This window comes from Melanerpes formicivorus, unplaced genomic scaffold (assembly GCF_026170545.1).
Source record: "Melanerpes formicivorus ecotype bairdi unplaced genomic scaffold, bMelFor1.0.p_v2 SCAF_132, whole genome shotgun sequence".
NCBI lineage: Eukaryota > Metazoa > Chordata > Aves > Piciformes > Picidae > Melanerpes > Melanerpes formicivorus.
This window is the reverse complement of record NW_027142484.1, coordinates 175,034-194,975: the sequence shown is the minus strand read 5'-3', so window position 1 is coordinate 194,975 and position 19,942 is coordinate 175,034. Positions and strand designations below refer to the sequence as shown.

The 19,942-nt window shown below is 66.5% G+C and overlaps 2 protein-coding genes across 2 annotated transcripts; both read right to left on the bottom strand.

The window, feature by feature from the left end:
- Nucleotides 1–3,107: 3,107 nt before the first annotated feature.
- On the bottom strand, nt 3,108–4,689 carry LOC137456605 (dromaiocalcin-1-like). The gene is made up of 5 exons (XM_068168129.1): nt 4,623–4,689; nt 4,045–4,142; nt 3,588–3,737; nt 3,293–3,398; nt 3,108–3,175 (listed from the first exon to the last, which is right to left on the bottom strand). The coding sequence occupies exons 1-5, from the start codon at nt 4,687–4,689 to the stop codon at nt 3,108–3,110; spliced, it is 489 nt and encodes a 162-aa protein (XP_068024230.1).
- A 2,418-nt stretch (nt 4,690–7,107) lies between these two features.
- On the bottom strand, nt 7,108–19,896 carry CPT1B (carnitine palmitoyltransferase 1B). Its single transcript, XM_068168104.1, has 19 exons — nt 19,760–19,896; nt 17,702–17,861; nt 17,306–17,445; nt 16,536–16,707; nt 16,194–16,295; nt 15,977–16,114; nt 15,508–15,585; nt 15,307–15,414; nt 14,560–14,644; nt 14,245–14,440; nt 12,890–13,075; nt 12,698–12,803; nt 11,865–11,981; nt 10,764–10,928; nt 9,906–10,040; nt 9,225–9,377; nt 8,552–8,665; nt 8,024–8,116; nt 7,108–7,320 (listed from the first exon to the last, which is right to left on the bottom strand). Exons 2-19 carry the CDS (start codon nt 17,840–17,842, stop codon nt 7,231–7,233), a joined length of 2,319 nt encoding a protein of 772 aa, XP_068024205.1. The 5' UTR covers nt 17,843–17,861; nt 19,760–19,896; the 3' UTR covers nt 7,108–7,230.
- Nucleotides 19,897–19,942: the final 46 nt, after the last annotated feature.

Genomic DNA, 19,942 nt, shown 5'->3' with positions numbered 1-19,942 from the left:
CCACCACTGCACCTCCTGCCCCAGTGGGACCTTCCCCCCCGTGACAAAGCCATCCAGGAGAAGGCAGAGCGGTGGCAGGCGATGAGGACCCCACAAACCGTGGCACCACCACCCCCCACACCCCCCACCCACTGTGGCAGTGCCATCCTGGTGCCACCGGGACCGTTACTGTGATTCTTGTGGCTTCTCTTCTCCAGGACTTGGGGTCATCTCCTGTACAAAAAGGGACACCCAGCTCCTGCTGGGGTCCAAACCAACTCAACTTGGGCTTTTTTGGGGGCTCCAAGGGGTTCATTTGGGGCTCCAAGGGGTTGTTTTTCGGGGGGGGGGGGGGGGCTCCAAGGGGTTATTTAGGGGCTCCAAGGGATTCATTAGGGCTCCAAGGGGTTTTTTGGGGGGCTCCAAGGGGTTTGTAGGGGGCTCCAAGGGTTTTTTTGGGGGGCTCCAAGAGGTTATTTAGGGGCTCCAAGAGGTTCTTTTGGGGCTCCAAGGGGCTGATTTGGGGTCACTTGGGGTTTCTTTTTGCTTTCTTAAGACTCGTTGGGGTCTCCCCTTTGCCCAGCCTGATGCCATCACCACCACACCACCACCACCTTGGTCCTCCATCGACCCTGCCCCCTCCCGGCCCCCGATCCCCCCCGTGACTCGGACTCTAGAAGAAGCAAACCCAAAGCGCTTGGTGGGCACCACTGTGGAGTTTCCCTGGCCACAGCCATGCCTGAGTGGTGCCAACCGCTAGTTGTAGCCATGCGGTGCCAACTTACAGCTGGAACCACATGGTACCAAGCCGCGGTGTCCCCCGTCCCCCCCCTCCCCCCACTCCCCCAGCAGCCTGCCAGCTGTGTCTGAGCGGGCACCAACCGCTTCACCGCGCCGGGCACCCACCGACAGCCACGCCGGGTGCCAACCGCTTCACCGCGCCGGGCGCCGACCCACAGCCACGCCGGGTGCCAACCGCTTCACCGCGCCGGGCGCCGACCCACAGCCGTGCCCCCCTCCGCGGGGTGCCAGCCCCTCTGCCCCATGCATGTGCCACCCCCCCCCAGCCACTCACCCGCTGCATGTGCATAAACCGGCTCCGCGTTCCGCCCCCCTCCCCCTCCAGCCCTGCCCTTCGCCCTGCCCTGCCCCGCGCACAGGCGGGCACGGCTCGCCCCTGTGCCCGGCCGTGCCTGCCCCTGCCCGGCGGCGGGCCGGGCAGGGCCGGGGCGGGCCGGGCCGGGCTGGATTGAACTCTCTCGGTTTTTTTTCTCCCCCGGGTTTAATTTGCCCTCCCTCGGGGTCGGCTTGGTTTTTCGCCCTTCTTTTTGTACGGAGCTGCGGAGGTGTCCGCGGGCCTCCTGCCCTCGACGTTGTGATACATCCCACAGAGATCTATGTTTCTTATATTATTATTATTATTATGATTATTATTAATTATTATTATTATTTATTATGATTATTATTATTATGTAATAAATTTCTAAGAAAGCTCCACCTGGTGCCCTCTGCTTCCACGGCCAGGCTCCAGCACCACCCGGGCCAGGGCGGCTCTTCCAACGGGATTCAGTCCGTGCCCTGCTGGTAGTGTGCTCATGGGCAGGGTGGGGAGGTGTAGGCATGGGCACCGTGGGAGATGTGGGCACCATGGGCAGGCTGGGCAGAGTGGGGAGATGTAGGTAGTGTGGGCATCGTGGGCAGGCTGGACAGAGGGGGGAGGTGTAGGCAGCGTGGGTAGGATGGGCACCATGGGCCGGCTGGGCAGAGTGGAGTGGTGTAGATAGTGTGGGTAGGGTGGGCACCGTGGGTAGGGTGGGCACCGTGGGCAGGCTGGGCAGAGTGGGGCGGTGTAGGTAGTGTGGGCACCATGGGCAGGCTGGGCAGAGGGGGGAGGTGTGGGTAGGGTGGGCACCATGGGCAGGCTGGGCAGAGTGGGGCGGTGTAGGTAGTGTGGGTAGGGTGGGCACCGTGGGCAGTGTTAGCAGGACAGGAAGGGTGGGCAGTGTGGGAGGCATGGGCAATAGTGAGGGGTGTGGAAAGCCATGGGCACCATGGACACCATGGGCAGTGGGCACTGCGAGCAGCACGGGCGGGATGAGAGGCACGGGCAGTGTGAGCAGCATGAGGGGTGTGGAAAGCCATGGGCACCATGGGCACCATGGGCAGTGGGCACTGCGGGCAGCATGGGCGGGATGAGAGGCACGGGCAGTGTGAGCAGCATGAGGGGTGTGGAAAGCCATGGGCACCATGGGCACCGTGGGCAGTGTGGGGAGCGCGGGCAGGCCCTCGCGGGGGGGGTGTGGAGAGTCTGATGCAGGACCAAGGTGGCACAGACACCACTGGCAACCCCTGCTCTGGTCCTGGCACTGAGCTGGGCATCTCCTGCCCTTCATACTGACGTGGAACTGGACAACTCCTGCCCTGTCTCCTGGTATGGAGCTGGGCACTCCCTGTCCTCATCCTGGCACAGACCTGGGCATCCTCGGCCTTCTGTCCTGGCACAGAAGTGGCCATCGCTTGCCCTCAACTCTGGCACACAGGTGCACCTCCTCTGCCCTTGCACAGAGCTGAGCCCTCCCTGCCCTGGCACTGACTTGGGCACCTCATGCCTTGGGGAACCCATCACCAGGTGGGTGTCACCTGTGGGTGCCAGTCGTGCCAGGATGGGCAGTGCCAGGGCCACAGATCCTGCAGAGGAAGACATGGGGATGCAGGTGCTTGGGGGGCACTTTATTGGCAGGGAGGGGGCAAGGGGGCACTGGAGTGTGGGGCTTGGGGGGTTGGGCTGAACTGGGGTGAGCTGGGGTGCTGGGGTTGGGGGTCTGGAGGGCACTGGGGCTGGGGTTTGGGGGACACTGGGCTGAACTGGGCTGAACTGGAGGCCACTGGAGCATGGGGTTTGGGGAGGTGTGGGGCAATGGGGTAAAGGGGGGTGCCATGGGGTGCTGGGTTTGGGGGTCTGGGGTGCAGTGGGGTAAAGTGGGGTGCCCTGGGATGCAATGGGGTGAGGTGGGGGGCAAGGGGGTGGAGTGCCCTGGGGTGTGGGGTTCGGAGGCCGGGGGGGACGCTGGGCCGCAAGGGGGCGCAGTGAGGTGCGATGGGGGGCACTGGGGGGCCCTGGCCCACCCCTAAGCCGTGCACTTGCAGAGGAAAGGCTTCCTCTCCCCGCAGGCATCATCGTCCCACGCCAGGAACCCTGCGGAGAGGAAGAGGGAGCGCTGGGGCTGGGGGCACTGAAGAACACCGCCCCCCCCAAAGCCCCCCACTCCCCCCAACCTCCCTCCCGTCCTCCACGCCCCCCAGTCCCCCTCACCCGCCGAGTCCTCCAGCGCCACGCAGGGCCCCCCCGGGGGGGCATCGTCCTCGTCCCAGGCTGAGTAGCGCTGGGGGGCTCCGTCCGCCCACAGCCAGGCGGGACCCTGCGGGGAGAGGGGCGGTGAAGGGGGCACCCTGCCAGTGGGCGCCCTGAGGGTGGGCACCCTAGCCGGCACAGGGAGCCGCTCAGCTCAGGGGCCAGGATGTGACTCCAGCTGAGGCTCCGGGTGCGGAACAAGGGTCGCCAGCTGGGGGTGGGGGGTGCGGCGGGCGCGCCGGTGGGCACGGGGAGCTCTCACCCGGCGGTGCAGCCCGATCCAGACGTCGCCCTCCTCCTCCTCCTGGCGCTGGCGCTGGGCGACGAAGGCTGCCAGGGCTCGGTGCTCGTCGCGGCTGGGCAGCGAGGCCAGGTGGCACCCGCCGCCGGTGGCTCGGCACCAGGCCTGGCACGGAGGGGTTGCATGGTGGGGAGGGAGGGGGACGGGAAGACGGGGCACACCCCCTCAGCATCCCCTGAACCTCAGCACCCTGCCCTCCCCTTTGTGCCTTCCCTTCACCCGCCTTGCCCACCCCCTGGGCATCATCCTGCACCCTCCAGCACCCTAACGCCCTGCACCCAAAACCCGGCACCCACTGCCCCAGGCCCTTTGCCCACCTTACCCGACCCTTGGGCATCATCCTGCACCCTCAGCACCCAATAAATACCCAACACGCCACCCCCAGCCCCCATCTGCAGCGCCCAGCACCCACCTCCGCCTTCCTCCAGGCCAGTTCGTGTCCGAAGTAGCCGTAGCAGTGCCCCCTGAGTGCCAGCCAGCCCGGGGGGCACTTGGCCGCCACCGGCACTCCTGAGTGGAGGGCGACTGGCGGGGGGGGATGGGAGGGGGGAGCTGTGTCACGAATATTTTCCCCGGGACCGCTCCCTGCAGCCGGGGAGCAGCCTCGGGGGTGTTCAGGGCACCCCTGACTCCTTTGGGGTGCAGAGCGCTTGGGTACAGGGGTGCTGAGTGCGAGGGGCTGGGCTCAAGCGGGTGCTGGGTTCAGCAGTACGGGATGAAGGGTGCTGGGTTCAGCGGTGCTGAGCTCAGGGGTACAGAACTAGGGGTGCTGGGTTAAGGGGTGCTGAGCTCAGGGGTGGAGGATGAAGGGTGCTGAGTTCAGGGGTGCTGAGTTCAGGGTGCTGGGTTCAGGGGTGCAGGATGAATAGTGCTGGGTTCAGGGGTGCTGGGTTCAGAGGTGCTGAGTTCGGTGGGGCAGGATGAAGCATGCTGGGTGCAGGGTGCAGGGTGCGGGGTGCAGGGTGCTGAGCACAGGCACCGGGCACTCACCGGGCAGCGGGGGGTGCAGGAGCAGGCAGCTCAGCAGCCCGAGCCCCAGCATGGCAGCGGGTCCCATCCTGTCCCGGCCTGCGGCACAGCTGGTGAGGGGTGAGGGGCACCCACTGAGCACCCATCCCCAGCACCCACCACCTGCCTGCCCTGGCACCCGCTGCCAGTCCCTGCACCCACACCTGCCCTGGCACCCACTGCCAGTCCCTGCACCCACTCCCTGCACTGGCACCCACACTTGCCCTGGCACCCACTGCCAGTCCCTGCACCCACTCCTTGCACTGGCACCCACACCTGCCCTGGCACCCACTGCCAATCCCTGCACCCACACCTGCCCTGGCACCCACTGCCAATCCCTGCACCCACACCTGCCCTGGTACCCGCTGCCAGTCCCTGCACCCACTCCCTGCACTGGCACCCACACCTGCCCTGGCACCCACTGCCAATCCCTGCACCCACACCTGCCCTGGCACCTACTGCCAGTCCCTGCACCCACACCTGCCCTGGTACCCGCTGCCAGTCCCTGCACCCACTCCCTGCACTGGCACCCACACTTGCCCTGGCACCCACTCCTTGCACTGGCACCCACACCTGCCCTGGCACCCACTGCCAGTCCCTGCACCCACACCTGCCCTGGTACCCGCTGCCAGTCCCTGCACCCACACCTGCCCTGGTACCCACTGCCAATCCCTGCACCCACACCTGCCCTGGCACCCACTGCCAGTCCCTGCACCCACACCTGCCCTGGTACCCGCTGCCAGTCCCTGCACCCACTCCCTGCACTGGCACCCACACTTGCCCTGGTACCCACTCCTTGCACTGGCACCCACACCTGCCCTGGCACCCACTGCCAGTCCCTGCACCCACTCCTTGCACTGGCACCCACTCCCTGCCCTGGCACCCACTGCCCCATTGCCCACCTGGGCATCCCTTTCCTCCCCATCACTCACCACCCACTGCCTGCCTGGGCACTCACTGCCAATCCCTCCACCCACACCTTTACCCTGCTACTTGCCCTGGCACCCACCATCTGCCCTGGCACCCACTGCCTGCCCCAAGGGCACCCTCCACTCCAGCAGCCATCCCCTGCCCTGGCACCCAGTGCCCTGGGGCACCCACCTGGCAGCTCTGACAGTGAGGTGAAGCTGATAGCAGCTGGTGGAGACGTGGGCACCCCCACACCTTTATAGGCTGGGGTGTGGGCACCAGGAGGGTGGCACCCACTGCTGGGGCACCCAGTGTGCTGGCATCTGATCAAAGGGAGATGTGCCCGCCCCATGGCTCCAGATGAGTGGGCACAGCCCCATGGTGAGACCCCCAAGGTAGCACAGACCCATGGTGGGACCCCTAGAGCAAGCACAGACCCAGGGTGGGCAGAGAGCCATGGTGGGAGCTGCAGAGTGGGCACAAACACAGGGCAGCAGCACCAGAGTGGGTGCCCGCAGGGACACTGGCACAAAGAGGATGCCAGGAGGGTGCCAGCAGGGACCTAGGTGGGATAGGGGGTGTCAGAAGCGACTCAGGGTAGGACAGTGGGTGCCAGGAAGAACCCAGAGGTGCCAAGAGCAACTGGGGAGGGACAACAGATGCCAGGCTGGACCCAGGGGTGCTTGGCCAGTGCACCCATGGCAGGAGGGATGTAGTGCCAGGGCTGGGCATGGTGCCAGGCTGGAATCAGATAAGGAGCTGGGATCTTTGCAGGGCTCCAGCACCGCCACGGATGGTGGCACTGGGCACCTCCCAGCACCTCCTGCTGCCCCTAGACCCACCACAGCCCCTGACACTGGCACTGATCCCCCTGACACTGACATGCCCCTCTCCCTGGAGTGCCTCTGCCACTGGCATCCACCTGCCACTGGCACCTCCCTGCCAAGGGCATCCCCCCAACACTGACACCCCCTGGCATTCAGATTGCCCTGGCACTGGCAGCCCAGCTCAGGGTCTGGGTACAGGCTGTGGCCCCAGTGGGAGGTCTCTGCCTCTGCCCACTCCCAGTACCCACCTCTGGGGCAGACACTGGTGGCTGGCACTTGGCTGGGTGCACTCAAAGGGTGCCAGCCACTGCCAAGCTTGGATGCTGGCAGGGGCACAGTGTCCTGCTGAGCCAGACGTGGCCAAGGGGCTTAGCACAGCAGCCTCTGTGCCACCTTGCCCCAGTGCACACTGCCTGGCACTGCCAATGGCACCCACGTCAGCAGCAGGCACAGCTCAGCAGGCACAGCTCAACCATGAGCACACTTCAGTGGTGGGCACAGCTTGGCAATGGACACAGCTCACCCATGGGCACAACTCACCGGGCACCCTCTGAATGCCCCACAACTGTCAACTTCCATTGCCTGCCCCCTCCTTCCCCCCCAAGCTGCTGACAGTGCCCATCAGGGGGATGCCAGAACCCTCACGGGTGCCCACTGGGCACAGACCCCCCCAACCCCATGGTGCCCCTGCCCATTCAAGCAGTGCCACCCTAACGGGGGGCACGGGAGGGTCACACAACATCCTTTATTTGAGTCACATACAGAGTAGCAACATCTTCCCTGTGCCCTCCACCCACTCACCCCCCCCAGCCCCTTGTGCCCACCACAGTGTGGGGGCAGGGCCCAGTGCCCACTCACTGTGCCCCCTTGGCAAGGGGCACGTCGAAGAGCTGGGCGATGTCCAGCATGGCCTGGCGGATGTGGCCTCCGAAGCGCTTCGAGTCCTGGGGGGCACCACCCATTCATCACCCACCGTGCCCTCAGGGTGGCACCGGGCACCACCCCACCCTTGGGGCACCCCGTCTGCCCTCAAGGTGGCACGTGGCATCCCCCTGCCCCCGGGGCACCCCTGTGCCAGGGGACACCACACGTGCCCACACACCAAACCCTGGCAGGGCTGCCACAGGGGTACCCAGAGCAGTGGGCAGGGTGGGGGTCCCGCAGGGGTGGGGTCCCACGGGAGGGGGGTTGGGGTGAGTGGGGGTCCCTCAGGGGTGGGGGTCCCACGGGAGGGGATTGGGGTGAGTGGGGGTCCCGCAGGGGTGGGGGTCCCACGGGAGGGGATTGGGGTGAGTGGGGGTCCCTCAGGGGTGGGGGTCCCACGGGAGGGGATTGGGGTGAGTGGGGGTCCCTCAGGGGTGGGGGTCCCACGGGAGGGGATTGGGGTGAGTGGGGGTCCCGCAGGGGTGGGGTCCCATGGGAGGGGATTGGGGTGAGTGGGGGTCCCGCAGGGGTGGGGGTCCCACGGAAGAGTCCCAGGGTGATCAGGGTCTGGGTTTTGGTGTTCTCCATCACCCCACCCCCAGGAGCTGCCCTCCCTCAGGGCTGGGTGGCATCCTCAGAGCCTCCCCTGTGCCCACGCTGCCCAGCAGGGCCTGGGTGCCGCGGGCAGGCGGGGGGCGGCGGTGCCCGCGGGGGGCGCCTCACCGTCTCGGGGCTGGAGAACTTGCTGGAGATGTGGAAGTTGATCAGGTTCTCCCCAGCGATGATGTAGGACACCCCATAGCCATCGTCTGCCACCTGCGTGGGCACAGGGCAGTGCCACCCCCGGGGGACACCCGCCATGGAGCGACCCAGCTGGCTACAGGGCTGGGGGCACCCAGCCGGGGCATCTGTCCTGGCCGTGGGGCTGGGGGTACCTACTCGGGGCACCCACGCCTGCTGCAGTCACCCACCTCGGGCATCCGCTCGGGCTGTGAGTCGGGGGGCACCCAGCCTGGGGCATTGATCTGTGCCCATATGGGACACTCACTTGGGCTGTGGGTCTCAGGCCACCCCAGGGCACCTCTGCGGGCACCCACCCGGTCCATAGCGACTGGGAGCGCCCCAGTTCGGGGCACCCATGCTCCCCAGAGCCACTGTCTAGGGGGGGTCCTGCTACAGCCCCCAACTCCTCCCCCACCAGGCACCCCCTCGGTGCCCCCCAGTGCCCTCCCAGTGCCCCGCAGTGCTCACGGGGCCGAAGCCACCCCCGGTGGAGACGTGGTCAGGGTGCTGTGTCATGTCAAACATCTTCAGCTGCTGCTGCGGGGTCTGGCTGGTGGAGAGGCGCCAGGGCTCCGACAGCACCTGCGGGCACCCGCTCTGACCCGCTGTGCCCGTGCCACCCCGCTGTGCTCCGTGCCGCCCCGCTGTGCCCGTGCCACCCCACTCTGCCCCATACCACCCCACTCTGACCCACTGCACCCAATGGTGGAGAGGCGCCAGGGCTCCGACAGCACCTGCGGGCACCCGCTCTGACCCGCTGTGCCCATGCCACCCCGCTGTGCCCCATGCTACCCCACTGTGCCCCACTATGCCCCATGCCACCCCACTGTGCCCCACTGTACCCCATGGCCCCCCATGCCACCCCACTGTGCCCCCCAGTACTCCATAGCCCCCCATGCCACCCCACTATGCCCCATGCCACCCCACCGTGACCCACTGCACCCAATGGTGGAGGGCTGCCAGGGCCCTGGGAGCACCTGCGGGCACCCCCCCGTGCCCCATACTACCCCGTGGCCCCCCAGTACACCCCACCCGGTGACATTGCCACCCCCCGCGCACGCAGACGGGACACCGCCGGGTGTCGCCGGGGAGTAGCGGGGCGGGCACGGGGGCGGGCACTGGGTCGTGCCCGGGGTCCCACCTGGTCGAGGAAGGGGGAGCGGACCCCCAGGTAGCGGGAGACGACGTAGAGGCAGAAGAGGTGGCGGTCGATGCCCGCGCCCGTCATGGCCAGGCGGTACAGCTGCTGGTGCTTGGTGGCTGCCAGCTGGAACAGCTTCTGCCGCTCCGAGCGCTGCGGACAGACCGACAGTGGCCGTGGGACAGGCACCCGGCCCGGCCCGGCCCGGCAAGGGGCTTCTGAGGGCTGGCAACGGTCCCAAGGGGGATAGCACTGAGGGATGGGGACTGCCAGGTGGAGACCTCTGTGAGGGGTGGAAATGTCCCCAAGGGAAGGGAATGTCCCCAGGGGATGGGGACCTCCACGGGGGATGGAGACCTCTGTGAGGGACGGGGACCTCCAAGGGGGATGGAGACCTCTGTGAGGGACGGGGACCTCCACGGGGGATGGAGACCTCTGTGAGGGATGGGCACCTCCACGGGGGATGGAGACCTCTGTGAGGGACGGGGACCTCCAAGGGGGATGGAGACCTCTGTGAGGGACGGGGACCTCCACGGGGGATGGAGACCTCTGTGAGGGATGGGGACCTCCAAGGGGGATGGAGACCAGCCCCATGAAGGCTGAGTGGCTCTGTGAGCGCTGGCGGGCAGAGGGCGAGGCTGAGCCGCGGCGCTGCGCCGGGCGTGCCCGGGGGAGACTCACGCTGCGGCGGGGGTCTCCCATGCTGCGCACGAAGGCGACAGCCTCGGCCGTGCAGGAGCGGACGGTCTCGGTGCGGCCCTCGCGGAACAGCCGCGTCATGGAGGCCTCATAGGTCAGGCAGAATCTGCCCTTGTCCTGCCGGCCACCAGCACGGCTCCGTGTCCCCAGGGGCCGACGGCCCCGGCCAGGCCCGCGGCTCCAGCCCCCTCCCAGTCTCCGGCTCTGGTGCTCCACGTCCCCAGCCCTGTCTCTGCCCATGCCTCTAGCCTCAGCCCCGTGTCTCCCGTCCTCGTGTCTCCATCTTTGTCCCCATCCCCATGTCCCCAACAGCTCTGTTGTGTCCCGTTCATGTCCTCACATCCCCAGGGCTTCATCCTTTTCCCCATCCCACTCCTGCCTTCACATCCCCATGGCCCCATCCCCAGCTCCCCTGTCCCCACATCTCCCCCTTTACCCTCATGTCCTTGAGTCTCCATCCCCATCCCCTTCCTGCCCCCATGTCCCCATGTCCTTGAGTCTCCATCCTCATGTCCCCATCCCCATGTCCCCATCCCCATGCTCATGTCCCCATGCCCACACCCTTATGCCCATACCCGTACCCATGTCCCCATGCCCTCATGCCCACATCCGTGCCCCTGTTCCCATGCCCACATCCCCTTTCCCATATTCTCATGCCCTCATGCCCATGTTCCCATGCCCACATCCCCTTTCCCATGTTCTCATGCCCTCATGCCCACATCCATGCCCCTGTTCCCATGCCCACATCCCCTTTCCCATATTCTCATGCCCTCATGCCCATGTTCCCATGCCCCCATGCCCGTGTTCCTGCCCCCGCGGTGCCCGCGGTGCCCGCCTCACGCGGAAGTGTGCCAGCTGCAGGGAGAGCTGGATGAAGGCGTCAGGGCTGGTGCGGCAGCGCTTGATCAGCCCCTTGCCAAAGGCTGAGAATTGGAAGCAGGAGAAGTCCACATCCTGTGCCAGCGCCCGTGCCACCCTCAGGGAGCCCTCGATGGCTGCACGGCACTGAGGGACGTGCCCGTGGGCACGTGTCATGACGTGGGCACCACTGGGCATGTCTCGTGGTGTGGCCGTGGGGAACCAAGCACCAGGCCACTGTTGTGGTGTGGGCAGCAGGCTCTGGGCACCCATCAGGGTGTGAGCACCGGGCACTGGACACACATCATGGTGTGGGCACCAGCCATTGGACACACGTGATGGTGTGGACAATGGGCACCAAGCCACTCTGGGCACACAGCATGGCATGGCACAGGGAAACTAGCACCAGGCCAGTATCATTATGTTGGCACCAGGCACTGGATGTCCATCATGGCACGGGCATGGGGGAACCAGGCCACCAATATGGTGCAGGCACTGGGCTGCCTGGGCACCCATCATGGCATGGGCACAGGGAACCAAGCACCAGGTCACTATCACAGTGTGGGCAGCAGGCACTGGGCACCCATTGTGGTGTGGATATGGGACAGCAGGCCACCACCGTGGGGTGGGCACTGCGCATACATCATGGCATGGGCATGGATGGACCAAGCACCGGGCCGCTGTCATGGTGTGGGCACCAGGCACGGGGCACACATCATGGCACATGGAGAGGGAATCAAGCATCAGGTCACCATCGTGATGTGGGCACCAGGCACTGGGCACCAGGCTACCATCCTGATGTAGGTACTGCGGGGCACAAAGATCACCCAGATGCCAGGGCACAAGGGGATGTCCGAGTGGGCACCGAGGTGTGTCTAGGGGGGCACAGCACCCAGCCCAATGCCATGGCAGGTGTCTGGGAGTGGTACAAAGGGTTGCCCAAGGTAGGCACACAGTCCACCCTGATGCCATAGGGCTGGCTGGGGGGAGTAGAGTGGGATGCCTGCGAGGGGCACAGAGCCTGCCTCAATGCCAAGGGGCACAGGGGGCACCCAAACCTCCCCCGCAGCACCCTGGACCCACCTCCTCGGGCAGGTCCCACTGCAGGCGCTGGGGCGGTGCCAGGGCTGTGTTGGGCTCCCCCTTGCAGTTGCCATCCTCCGTGTAGCCCAGGTGGAACTTGTCAGTCGCCAGCATGAACTGGGGGGCACAGGTGCCAGTCAGGGGAGGCACCGGACCCTCCACCTGCCCCCAAGATGCCCCCCAGACCCTCCTCACTGCCCCATCCACCCCCCAGCTTGCCCCAGGGTGCCCCCACCCCCAGAACCCTCTGACCCTTCTTGCCCCCTAAAGAGGGGTGCCCAGCTTGGGCATGTCACCTGGGGGTGTGCAAGTGGGGGTCTCCAGCCCTGGGGGTAGCTGGTTGGGGGTGCCAACTGGAGGTGACCAGCCCTGAGGTTGCCCAACTAGGGGTGTCCAATGGGGGTCCCCAGCCCTTGGGGTACCTGGCTTTGGGGTGTCAGCTGGAGGCCTCTTGCCCTGTGAGTGCCAACTGGGGGTAGGCAGCCCCAGGGTACCTAAAGAGGATGCCCACCTTGGGGGTGCCAACCTCTGGTGGTTGCCCACGTGGGTCTCACTTGCCTCGGGGCACCCTACAAGAGTCCCCCAGCGTGGGGTTGAGCAATCTGGAGTCCCCTAATAGGAGTGGTGCCCAACGGGATTGATCAGCCTCATGGTGCCCCAGACCTGGTGGTGCCAACCTCTGGGGGGGGTCACCTAAATGGGGATCCCCAGGTGGAGAACACCCAACTGAAGGTCTCCAGCCTAGAGCACCTCAGCATGGGTGCCCGATGAGGGGTGCCATTGAGGAGTGCCCGATGGGGCAGTGCCCAGGCTGGCAGTGCCCCCCCCCTTACCTCCCAGAGGTGCCCAACAATGGGGGCATCGGCCCAGGAGTGCTCGGCGTTGGCCCCCAGCTTCCCATTCTTGTAGACCACCAGGGTGAAAGATTTGTCGAACCAGCTGTGGGCGAGGGGTGAGGGCAGGGTGGGCACCAGGGCCGCTGGGCGGGGTGGCAGAGGGCGGGGGCGCTGGGGGGTGGCACCCACCGGTCATAGCACTGGCCGTGGAGCAGGGACTTGGCATAGGCGTCCATGCAGCCCTCCTTGCCCTCGGTGTAGCCGTGCTCCTCCTCGTCCAGGGTCAGGAAGAAGGCTGCCCGCTCGATGGCGTCTAGGGCCACCTTGTTCTTCCCCTGGCTGAAGAAGCGGGCACGGGCCTCTGCCCAGGGCACCCTGGCGGCACCGTGCCCCTCAGGGCGGTCACCACCCTGAGACGCTGGCCGCGGCCCCGGCTCGGGGCCGGCTGCCGGCCTCCAGGAGCCATCAGGGCAATGAGGTTGCGGTGGCCGCCAGCCTGGCGAGGCTTTGGGACCTGGCCCACGCACGGTGCCCGCTGCCCACTGGTGGCACGAGGGACAGCGGAGCATCTCCTCCAGCCGCCTGCACCTGCTCCTGTCCCCGGTGTCCCCAGCGTGTCCCCACCCTCTCCAGGATCCCTGGGACACTTCCCAACATCTCCAACACCTCTGCCACCCGACCGCCCCAAAACCCCACGGGCCCTGCAGTCCCACTGCGCCCATGGTGCCCATTGCCCCCATTGTGCCCATTGTCCTCATTATCCCCATTGTGCCCATCGCCCACACTGTGCCCATTGTCCCCATTGTGCCCATGGTGCCCATTGCCCCCATTGTGCCCATTGTCCTCATTATCCCCATTGTTCCCATTGCCCACACTGTGCCCATTGTCCCCATTGTGCCCATTGTCCTCATTATCCCCATTGTGCCCATTGCCCACACTGTGCCCATTGTCCCCATTGTGCCCATGGTGTCCATTGCCCCCATTGTGCCCATTGTCCTCATTATCCCCATTGTTCCCATTGTCCTTATTGTCCCCATTGTCCCCATTGTGCCCATTGTCCCTATTGTCCTCCTTGTACCCATTATGCCCATTTTCCCCATTGTCCTCATTGGCCCATTGTCCCCATTGTGCCCATTGGCACCATTGTCCCCCTTGTCCCTATTGCCCTCATTGTGCCCATTGTCCTCATTGGCCCATTGTCCCCATTGTGCCCTTGTCCCTATTGTCCTCCTTGTACCCATTATGCCCATTTTGCCCATTGTCCTCATTGGCCCATTGGCCCCTTTGGCCCCATTGTGCCCATTGGCACCATTTTCCCTCTTGTCCCTATTGCCTTCGCTGGCCCCATTCACCCCATTGTGTCCATTGTCCCCATTGTCCCCATTGTCCACATTGTCCTCATCATCCCATTGCCCCTATTGTCCCCATTGTGCCCCCACTCCTACTGTCCCCATCACCCCCTTGCCCCACTGTCCCCATTGCCCCACCGTCCCCATCACCACCCCAGTGCCCTCCCTGTCCCCATTGTGCCCCCTGGTGGCTACCTGTCGCCGGCAGTGAGTGCTGCCAGGTGCTGCTCCCCGGGCTGGGGGGGGGAGGGGTCATCCAGGATCCTCTGGAACTGGAGCTGCAGGTCCCGGGGGGGCAGCACCTGCCCCCCGTAGTAGAGCCAGACCTTGTAGAAGCGACCCCTGTGGTACACAGCCAGGTGCTTGCTGTCCACCAAGTGCAGCAGCGTGTCTGGGGGGTGGGCACAGGGGCACGGTGAGGAGGGGGATCACGGGCACCTCATGGCACCAGGCCTCCCCCACCCCCCTCCACAGGCCCCCCTCCCCAGGCCCCCCTCCCCAGGCCCATACCCGTTTCCTTGCCCGGGATGCGGGTGGTGTTGAACATCCGCTCCGACTGGTAGGAGCACATGGGCACGATGCCCAGTGCCATCATCTGGGGGGGGGGGGGGCAAAGCCATCAGAGAGGGGCTGGGGTGCTCTGACCCACCCCCTCTGACCCCTGAGACCCCAAACGTGGAGCCCAAGATCCCCCTGGCAACCTCCACAGCCCCAAACCCCCTCTGCCATCCCCACGGTGCCACCCCCTGTGCCACAGCCTCCCCTCTCCCGCTGCTCACCCCGAGACCCCCCAGCCACCCCCACCCCTGAGACTCACCTGCGGACCCCCAGCAGCTCCAAGATTCCCCCTGCCACCCCCCTGTGCCGCAGCCTTCCCTCTCCCCCTGCTCACCCCTGAAAGCCCCACAGTGACTCCCCCTGGTCCTACAACCTTCCCTGTCCCTCTGCTCTCCCCATGACCTCCAGCCCCACCGAGCCCCCCCAGTCTCACCAGACTCCCCTAGTCTTGTGCCCCCACTCAAACCCTGAGCCCCCCGACCCTGCTGAATCCCCAAGACCCTCCCACCAGCCCCACAGTGATTCCTCCTGCCCCTACCACTACGCCTCTCCCTGTCCCTCTGCTCTTCCCAAGACCTCCAGTCCCCTCCCTTCAGATCTACCAGACCTCCCCCCGACCCTGACCTCCCTGATCCCCCCAGACCTTCCACGTCCCCCAGGGCCTTCCCCCCTGGTCCCCCTAAGCCCCAGGGTGCTCACGGGGGGGATCTCTCCCCGGTCCAGCTTGCGGCGGTAGAGCAGCATGGAGTGGACAGCGTTGCCCGCCCGGGCGGCCTGGATGTGGCTGGGGGTCACGTAGAGGAAGTCCTGGAGACCAAGGGAGGGGCTTGGGGACCATTTCGGGGGGGAGGGGCAGGGTTGTTCACCTGAGAGGTCGCCGCCACCCCCCCCAGCCCTTACCATGGCGTAGTAGTTGCTGTTGACCATGAGAGGGCTGCGGCCACGCAGGTAGATGTACTCCTCCCACCAGTCACTCACCTGGGGGGAGACAGGGATGGGGACAAAGATGAGGATGAGGATGGACACCAGGACAGGGATGGAGGTGTAGGGCCTTCCACCCTGCCATAACAACCCCAACTGGGGCACCCAGGGAGAGCCAAGCTCTCCCTTGCCCATGATTGTGAAGGCACAACAGGAGGATGGACTTGGGTTGGAGCCATCAGCATCTCCAGTGGGCAACAGGGACAGGGCACAGGGTCACCATCTCCAGTGGGCACCAGGAAGGTGAGGGGGGGCACACTATCTCCAGGGGCCAACAGGAAGGTGAGGGAGGGCACACCATCTCCAGGGGCCAACAGGACGGTGGGCCGGGGGTGGGGTCCCCAGCTTCAGCCCGGGATGGGCTCCTGGGACAGCTCAGGGTGCCTACGTAGTTGGTTGTCCACCAGGACTTGAGCACCAGGTACTTCTGCAGCCGCGGGGCTGTCTTCTCCTTGAACTCCTTGGCCAGAGCCTCCATCCTGCCGTACTTCTCGTCGTCCATCAGAGGCCGCACCGACTCCAGGTACTGCAGGGAGAGGAGCCCGGGGTCACCTCCCCAGCTCCAGCCCACCAGGGCCGGACCCCCCTCGCCCCCCTGTCCTCACCCGGCTGATGGTGGCCTGCACGGGGGGCACAGGCAGCTTGGGCAGAGAGGTCTGGAAGCTGTAGAGCAGAGGCTTGCGGACAGACAGCAGCTTCATCAGCGCCTGTGGGCACGGGGCAGGGGCTGCATCTCCATGCCATGGAGCAGGGGCAGCTCGGTTTGACCAGCAGGAGGCCTCCCCAGCTCCCTGGCACCCACCATCCCCATGCCATGGAGCAGGGGCATCTTGGTTTGACCATCAGGAGGCCTCCCCAGCTCCCTGGCACCCACCATCCCCATGCCATGGAGCAGAGTTAGGTGGGGGCCAGCAGCAGAAGCCCTGCCCGTGCCCATCGGGTCTCACCACCCAGATCCTGGTGCTGCGGCTCATCTTGCCGTGGGGCTCAAACATCCAGCCGTGGTAGGACAGGAGGAGCTTCAGCAGCTGCCGGAAGATGAGCACCGCCGAGAGCCAGACGCCGGTGGAGAAGACGCCGACACTCACTGCCGTCCGGCCCTCGGCGCCCAGCAGGGGGCTGCAGGACCGCACCGGGGGGTGAGCTGCCAGGGCACCGGCTGCTGGCACCCCACCCAGCAGGGAGCTGTCCCAACCCGGGCGAGGTCGTGCCCGAAGCATCTGGAGCATGTGGAGTGGGACCCACCGAGGGAGCTTCACAAGCCTGGTGGGATGGGACCCCCTCGTAGGAGATGCTGCAGGTGCTCATGGGGTGGTGGGGAGAGGGGTCCTAGGAGCCAGGGCAGGTGGGACTGGCAGAGGTCTGGTGGTGTCCAGCAAGGGGTGTGGCTGGTGGGACCACATCCATGGGTTGGGAGGTGGTGGGCAGGACCATGGCCATGAGCTGGAGGGGGTTGGCCACCATTAAGGGACCATGTCCATGGGTTGGGAGGTGGTGGGCAGGACCATGGCCACAAGCTGGAGGGGGCTGGCCACCATTAAGGGACCATGTCCATGGGTTGGGAGGTGGGGGTGGATCTCCCTAGGGATGTGGCTGGTGGGAACATGCCGGTGGGTTGTGGGTTGTGGGGTGTGGTCTCTACCAAAGGCTGTGGCTGGTGGGCCCATGGCAGTGGCTGGGGGGGCTAGGGTGGGGGTGGTGGTGCCCCCAGGCTCACCTCTCGGGCAGGCAGTGGCGGATGCGGGCGATCAGCCCCAGCGAGGGATCCACCTGGCAGTAGAAGGAGCCGGCGGTGGCCATCACCACCACCATCCAGCTGGACGGGGAGGCCGGGTAGACACCAGTCAGGAAGCTGTTCTGTGGGCACAGGGGGGGGTCAGGGTGGTGGGCACAAAGGGGACAAAGTGAGCAAGGGACACACAAGAGATGAGGCGGAGAAGCGGGCAAGGAGCTCGAGGTGCACAGGAGACACAGAGGGACGAGGTGAGCAAGAGGGACAGGGGCAGCAAGAGGACAAGGTGTAAAGAACACACAAGGGAGAAGGGGAGCAAGAGGGACAAGGTGGGCAAGGCTGGGGGGCGTCTGACCACCTGGGTGCCCCCTGGGTGCCCACCTTGGCGCGGACCAAGCGCTTCTTCCAGGAGGAGATGACGGCGAGGTAGAGCTGGCGCACGGCCTCCCGGCTCAGGTGGAAGTCTAAGCCCTCAGGGGTGACAGAGAACTGGAAGGCCACCGCCTGGTGAGCTTCTGCCATGGTGGGCGGCTGCGGGCACCTGCAGCAGGGGGCGCCAGAGGGTGCTGAGCGCGGGGACGGGCACCCGCCGGAGGCGGTGCCAGGATGGCCGCGCCTGTGCCGTGGGAGCCCTGCCAAGCCCGCTGCTTGCGCTGCCCCCCAGTCACGGGGTGCTGGGATGGTGCCCACTGAGGGAAGGGTCAGTGCCGGTGACGTCACCGAGGAGGGGCACAGCCCTGCTGGCAGGTGGCCCCAGAGGGCACACGGTGTCCCTGTGCCGGGGGGGCACGTCACCCCTGCACCGGCAGCAGAGCAGGGCACAAGGGACATGCTGTCCTTGCACGGGCACATGGCACACGGCACATGGCACATATCGTCTCCGTGCCAGCGTCAGCACATGGCACATGCCACCTCTGCACTGACACATGGCACAGCAGGGGCTTTGGAGACCTTTCCATGCGGGCACAGCTGGTGCCGCCAGGTGCCCCCCGGCGCAGGTGAGCTCTTGGTGCCCTTGTGCACCGGTGCCCTCGGACTGGAACGGCACCAGCTTGGTATGAACCAAGGCACGGCGACCACTGGCACGACACAGCAGGGCAGCAGCCCCCACCGCAGACAAGCAGCCTGCATAGCACTGCAGGATCTGGCACAGCCTGGCACTACACAGCAAGGCCTGGCACAGCAATGCCACTGCGGGCTCCTTGGCACCCACAGGACCCACACCCATGAGCAGGAAGAGCCCCTCCGTGGGGTTACCACCTGCTGCCCCCCCTGCCTACCCCCCACAAGGTCACTGAGACTAGGGGGGGGCTGCAGAAACAATGGCTACAGGACTGGGGGGGCTGCAGGGTCAGGGGTGCAGTGCTGGGGGGGGGCTGCAGCAGGACCGGGGGGGCTGCAGGGTCAGGGGTGCAGTGCTGGGGGGCTGCAGGGTCAGGGGTGCAGTGCTAAGGGGCTGCAGCAGGACCGGGGGGGCTGCAGGGTCAGCGGTGCAGTGCTGGGGGGCTGCAGCAGGACCGGGGGGGCTGCAGGGTCAGCGGTGCAGTGCTGGGGGGCTGCAGCAGGACCGGGGGGGGCTGCAGGGTCAGGGGTGCAGTGCTGGGGGGCTGCAGCAGGACCGAGGGGGCTGCAGGGTCAGGGGTGCAGTGCTGGGGGGCTGCAGCAGGACCGGGGGGGCTGCAGGGTCAGGGGTGCAGTGCTGGGGGGCTGCAGCAGGACCGGGGGGGGCTGCAGGGTCAGGGGTGCAGTGCTGGGGGGCTGCAGCAGGACCGGGGGGGCTGCAGGGTCAGGGGTGCAGTGCTGGGGGGGGCTGCAGCAGGACCGGGGTGGCTGCAGGGTCAGGGGTGCAGTGCTGGGGGGGGCTGCAGGGTCAGGGGTGCAGTGCTGGGGGGGGGCTGCAGGGTCAGGGGTGCAGTGCTGGGGGGGCTGCAGCAGGACCGAGGGCGCTGCAGGGTCAGGAGTGCAGGCTTGAGGGGTGCAGTGCTGAGGGGCTGCAGGACTGGGGGGCTGCAGGCTTAGGGGGGCTCCAGTGCTGGGGAGCTGCAGGCTTGAGGGCTGTGGGCTTGGGGGGCTGCAGGATGTAGAACCCGAGGGATTGCAGTCTGCAGCCAGTCTGGTGGGGCTGCAGGACTGGGGGCTGTGGGGTTAAGGGATGTGGGTCTGGTGGGGCTGCAGGACTGGGGGCTGTGGGGTCAAGGGATGTGGGTCTGGGGGCCTGCAGGACTGGGGGGCGTTAGCAAGGTCAGAGGCTGTAGGATGGGGGAGCTACAGAAGTGGGGGTCTGTGGAACTGGAGGGCTGGGGGTCAGGGGGTGCAGTAGGGGACTGGGGCTGCGTGGTTGGAGGCTACAGTGGGCTCGGGGTCTACGAGACTGGGGGTCTCAACCCACCCCCCCCTGTTTCGGGTCGTGTGCCCCCCACCCCGCCCGGCGTCCAGTACCTGCTCAGGGGGGGACGGCGGCAGCCCCGGGGTCGGGGTCGGCGGTTCCGAGAGCCCGCGGAGCCGGGCACCCGTCACCGGACAGCGGGCACCGGGCGGGCCCCGCGGCAGCGACACAAATGGCAACGGCTGCCCCGCGACCCCCCCCCCGCCGCTCCCCCCGCTCCGCCGGGCCCTGCACCG

Coding starts and splice junctions, on each gene's coding strand:
- LOC137456605 (XM_068168129.1), bottom strand. CDS start 4,689: ATGGGACCCGCTGCCATGCTGGGGCTCGGGCTGCTGAGCTGCCTGCTC. Junction 3,738..4,044: donor TGGCCTGGAGGAAGGCGGAG/GTGGGTGCTGGG, acceptor CCTCCGTGCCAG/GCCTGGTGCCGAGCCACCGG. Junction 3,399..3,587: donor GGCTGCACCGCCGGGTGAGA/GCTCCCCGTGCC, acceptor CTCTCCCCGCAG/GGTCCCGCCTGGCTGTGGGC.
- CPT1B (XM_068168104.1), bottom strand. CDS start 17,842: ATGGCAGAAGCTCACCAGGCGGTGGCCTTCCAGTTCTCTGTCACCCCT. Junction 14,441..14,559: donor CATCCCGGGCAAGGAAACGG/GTATGGGCCTGG, acceptor CCCACCCCCCAG/ACACGCTGCTGCACTTGGTG. Junction 12,804..12,889: donor CACGGCCAGTGCTATGACCG/GTGGGTGCCACC, acceptor CCTCGCCCACAG/CTGGTTCGACAAATCTTTCA.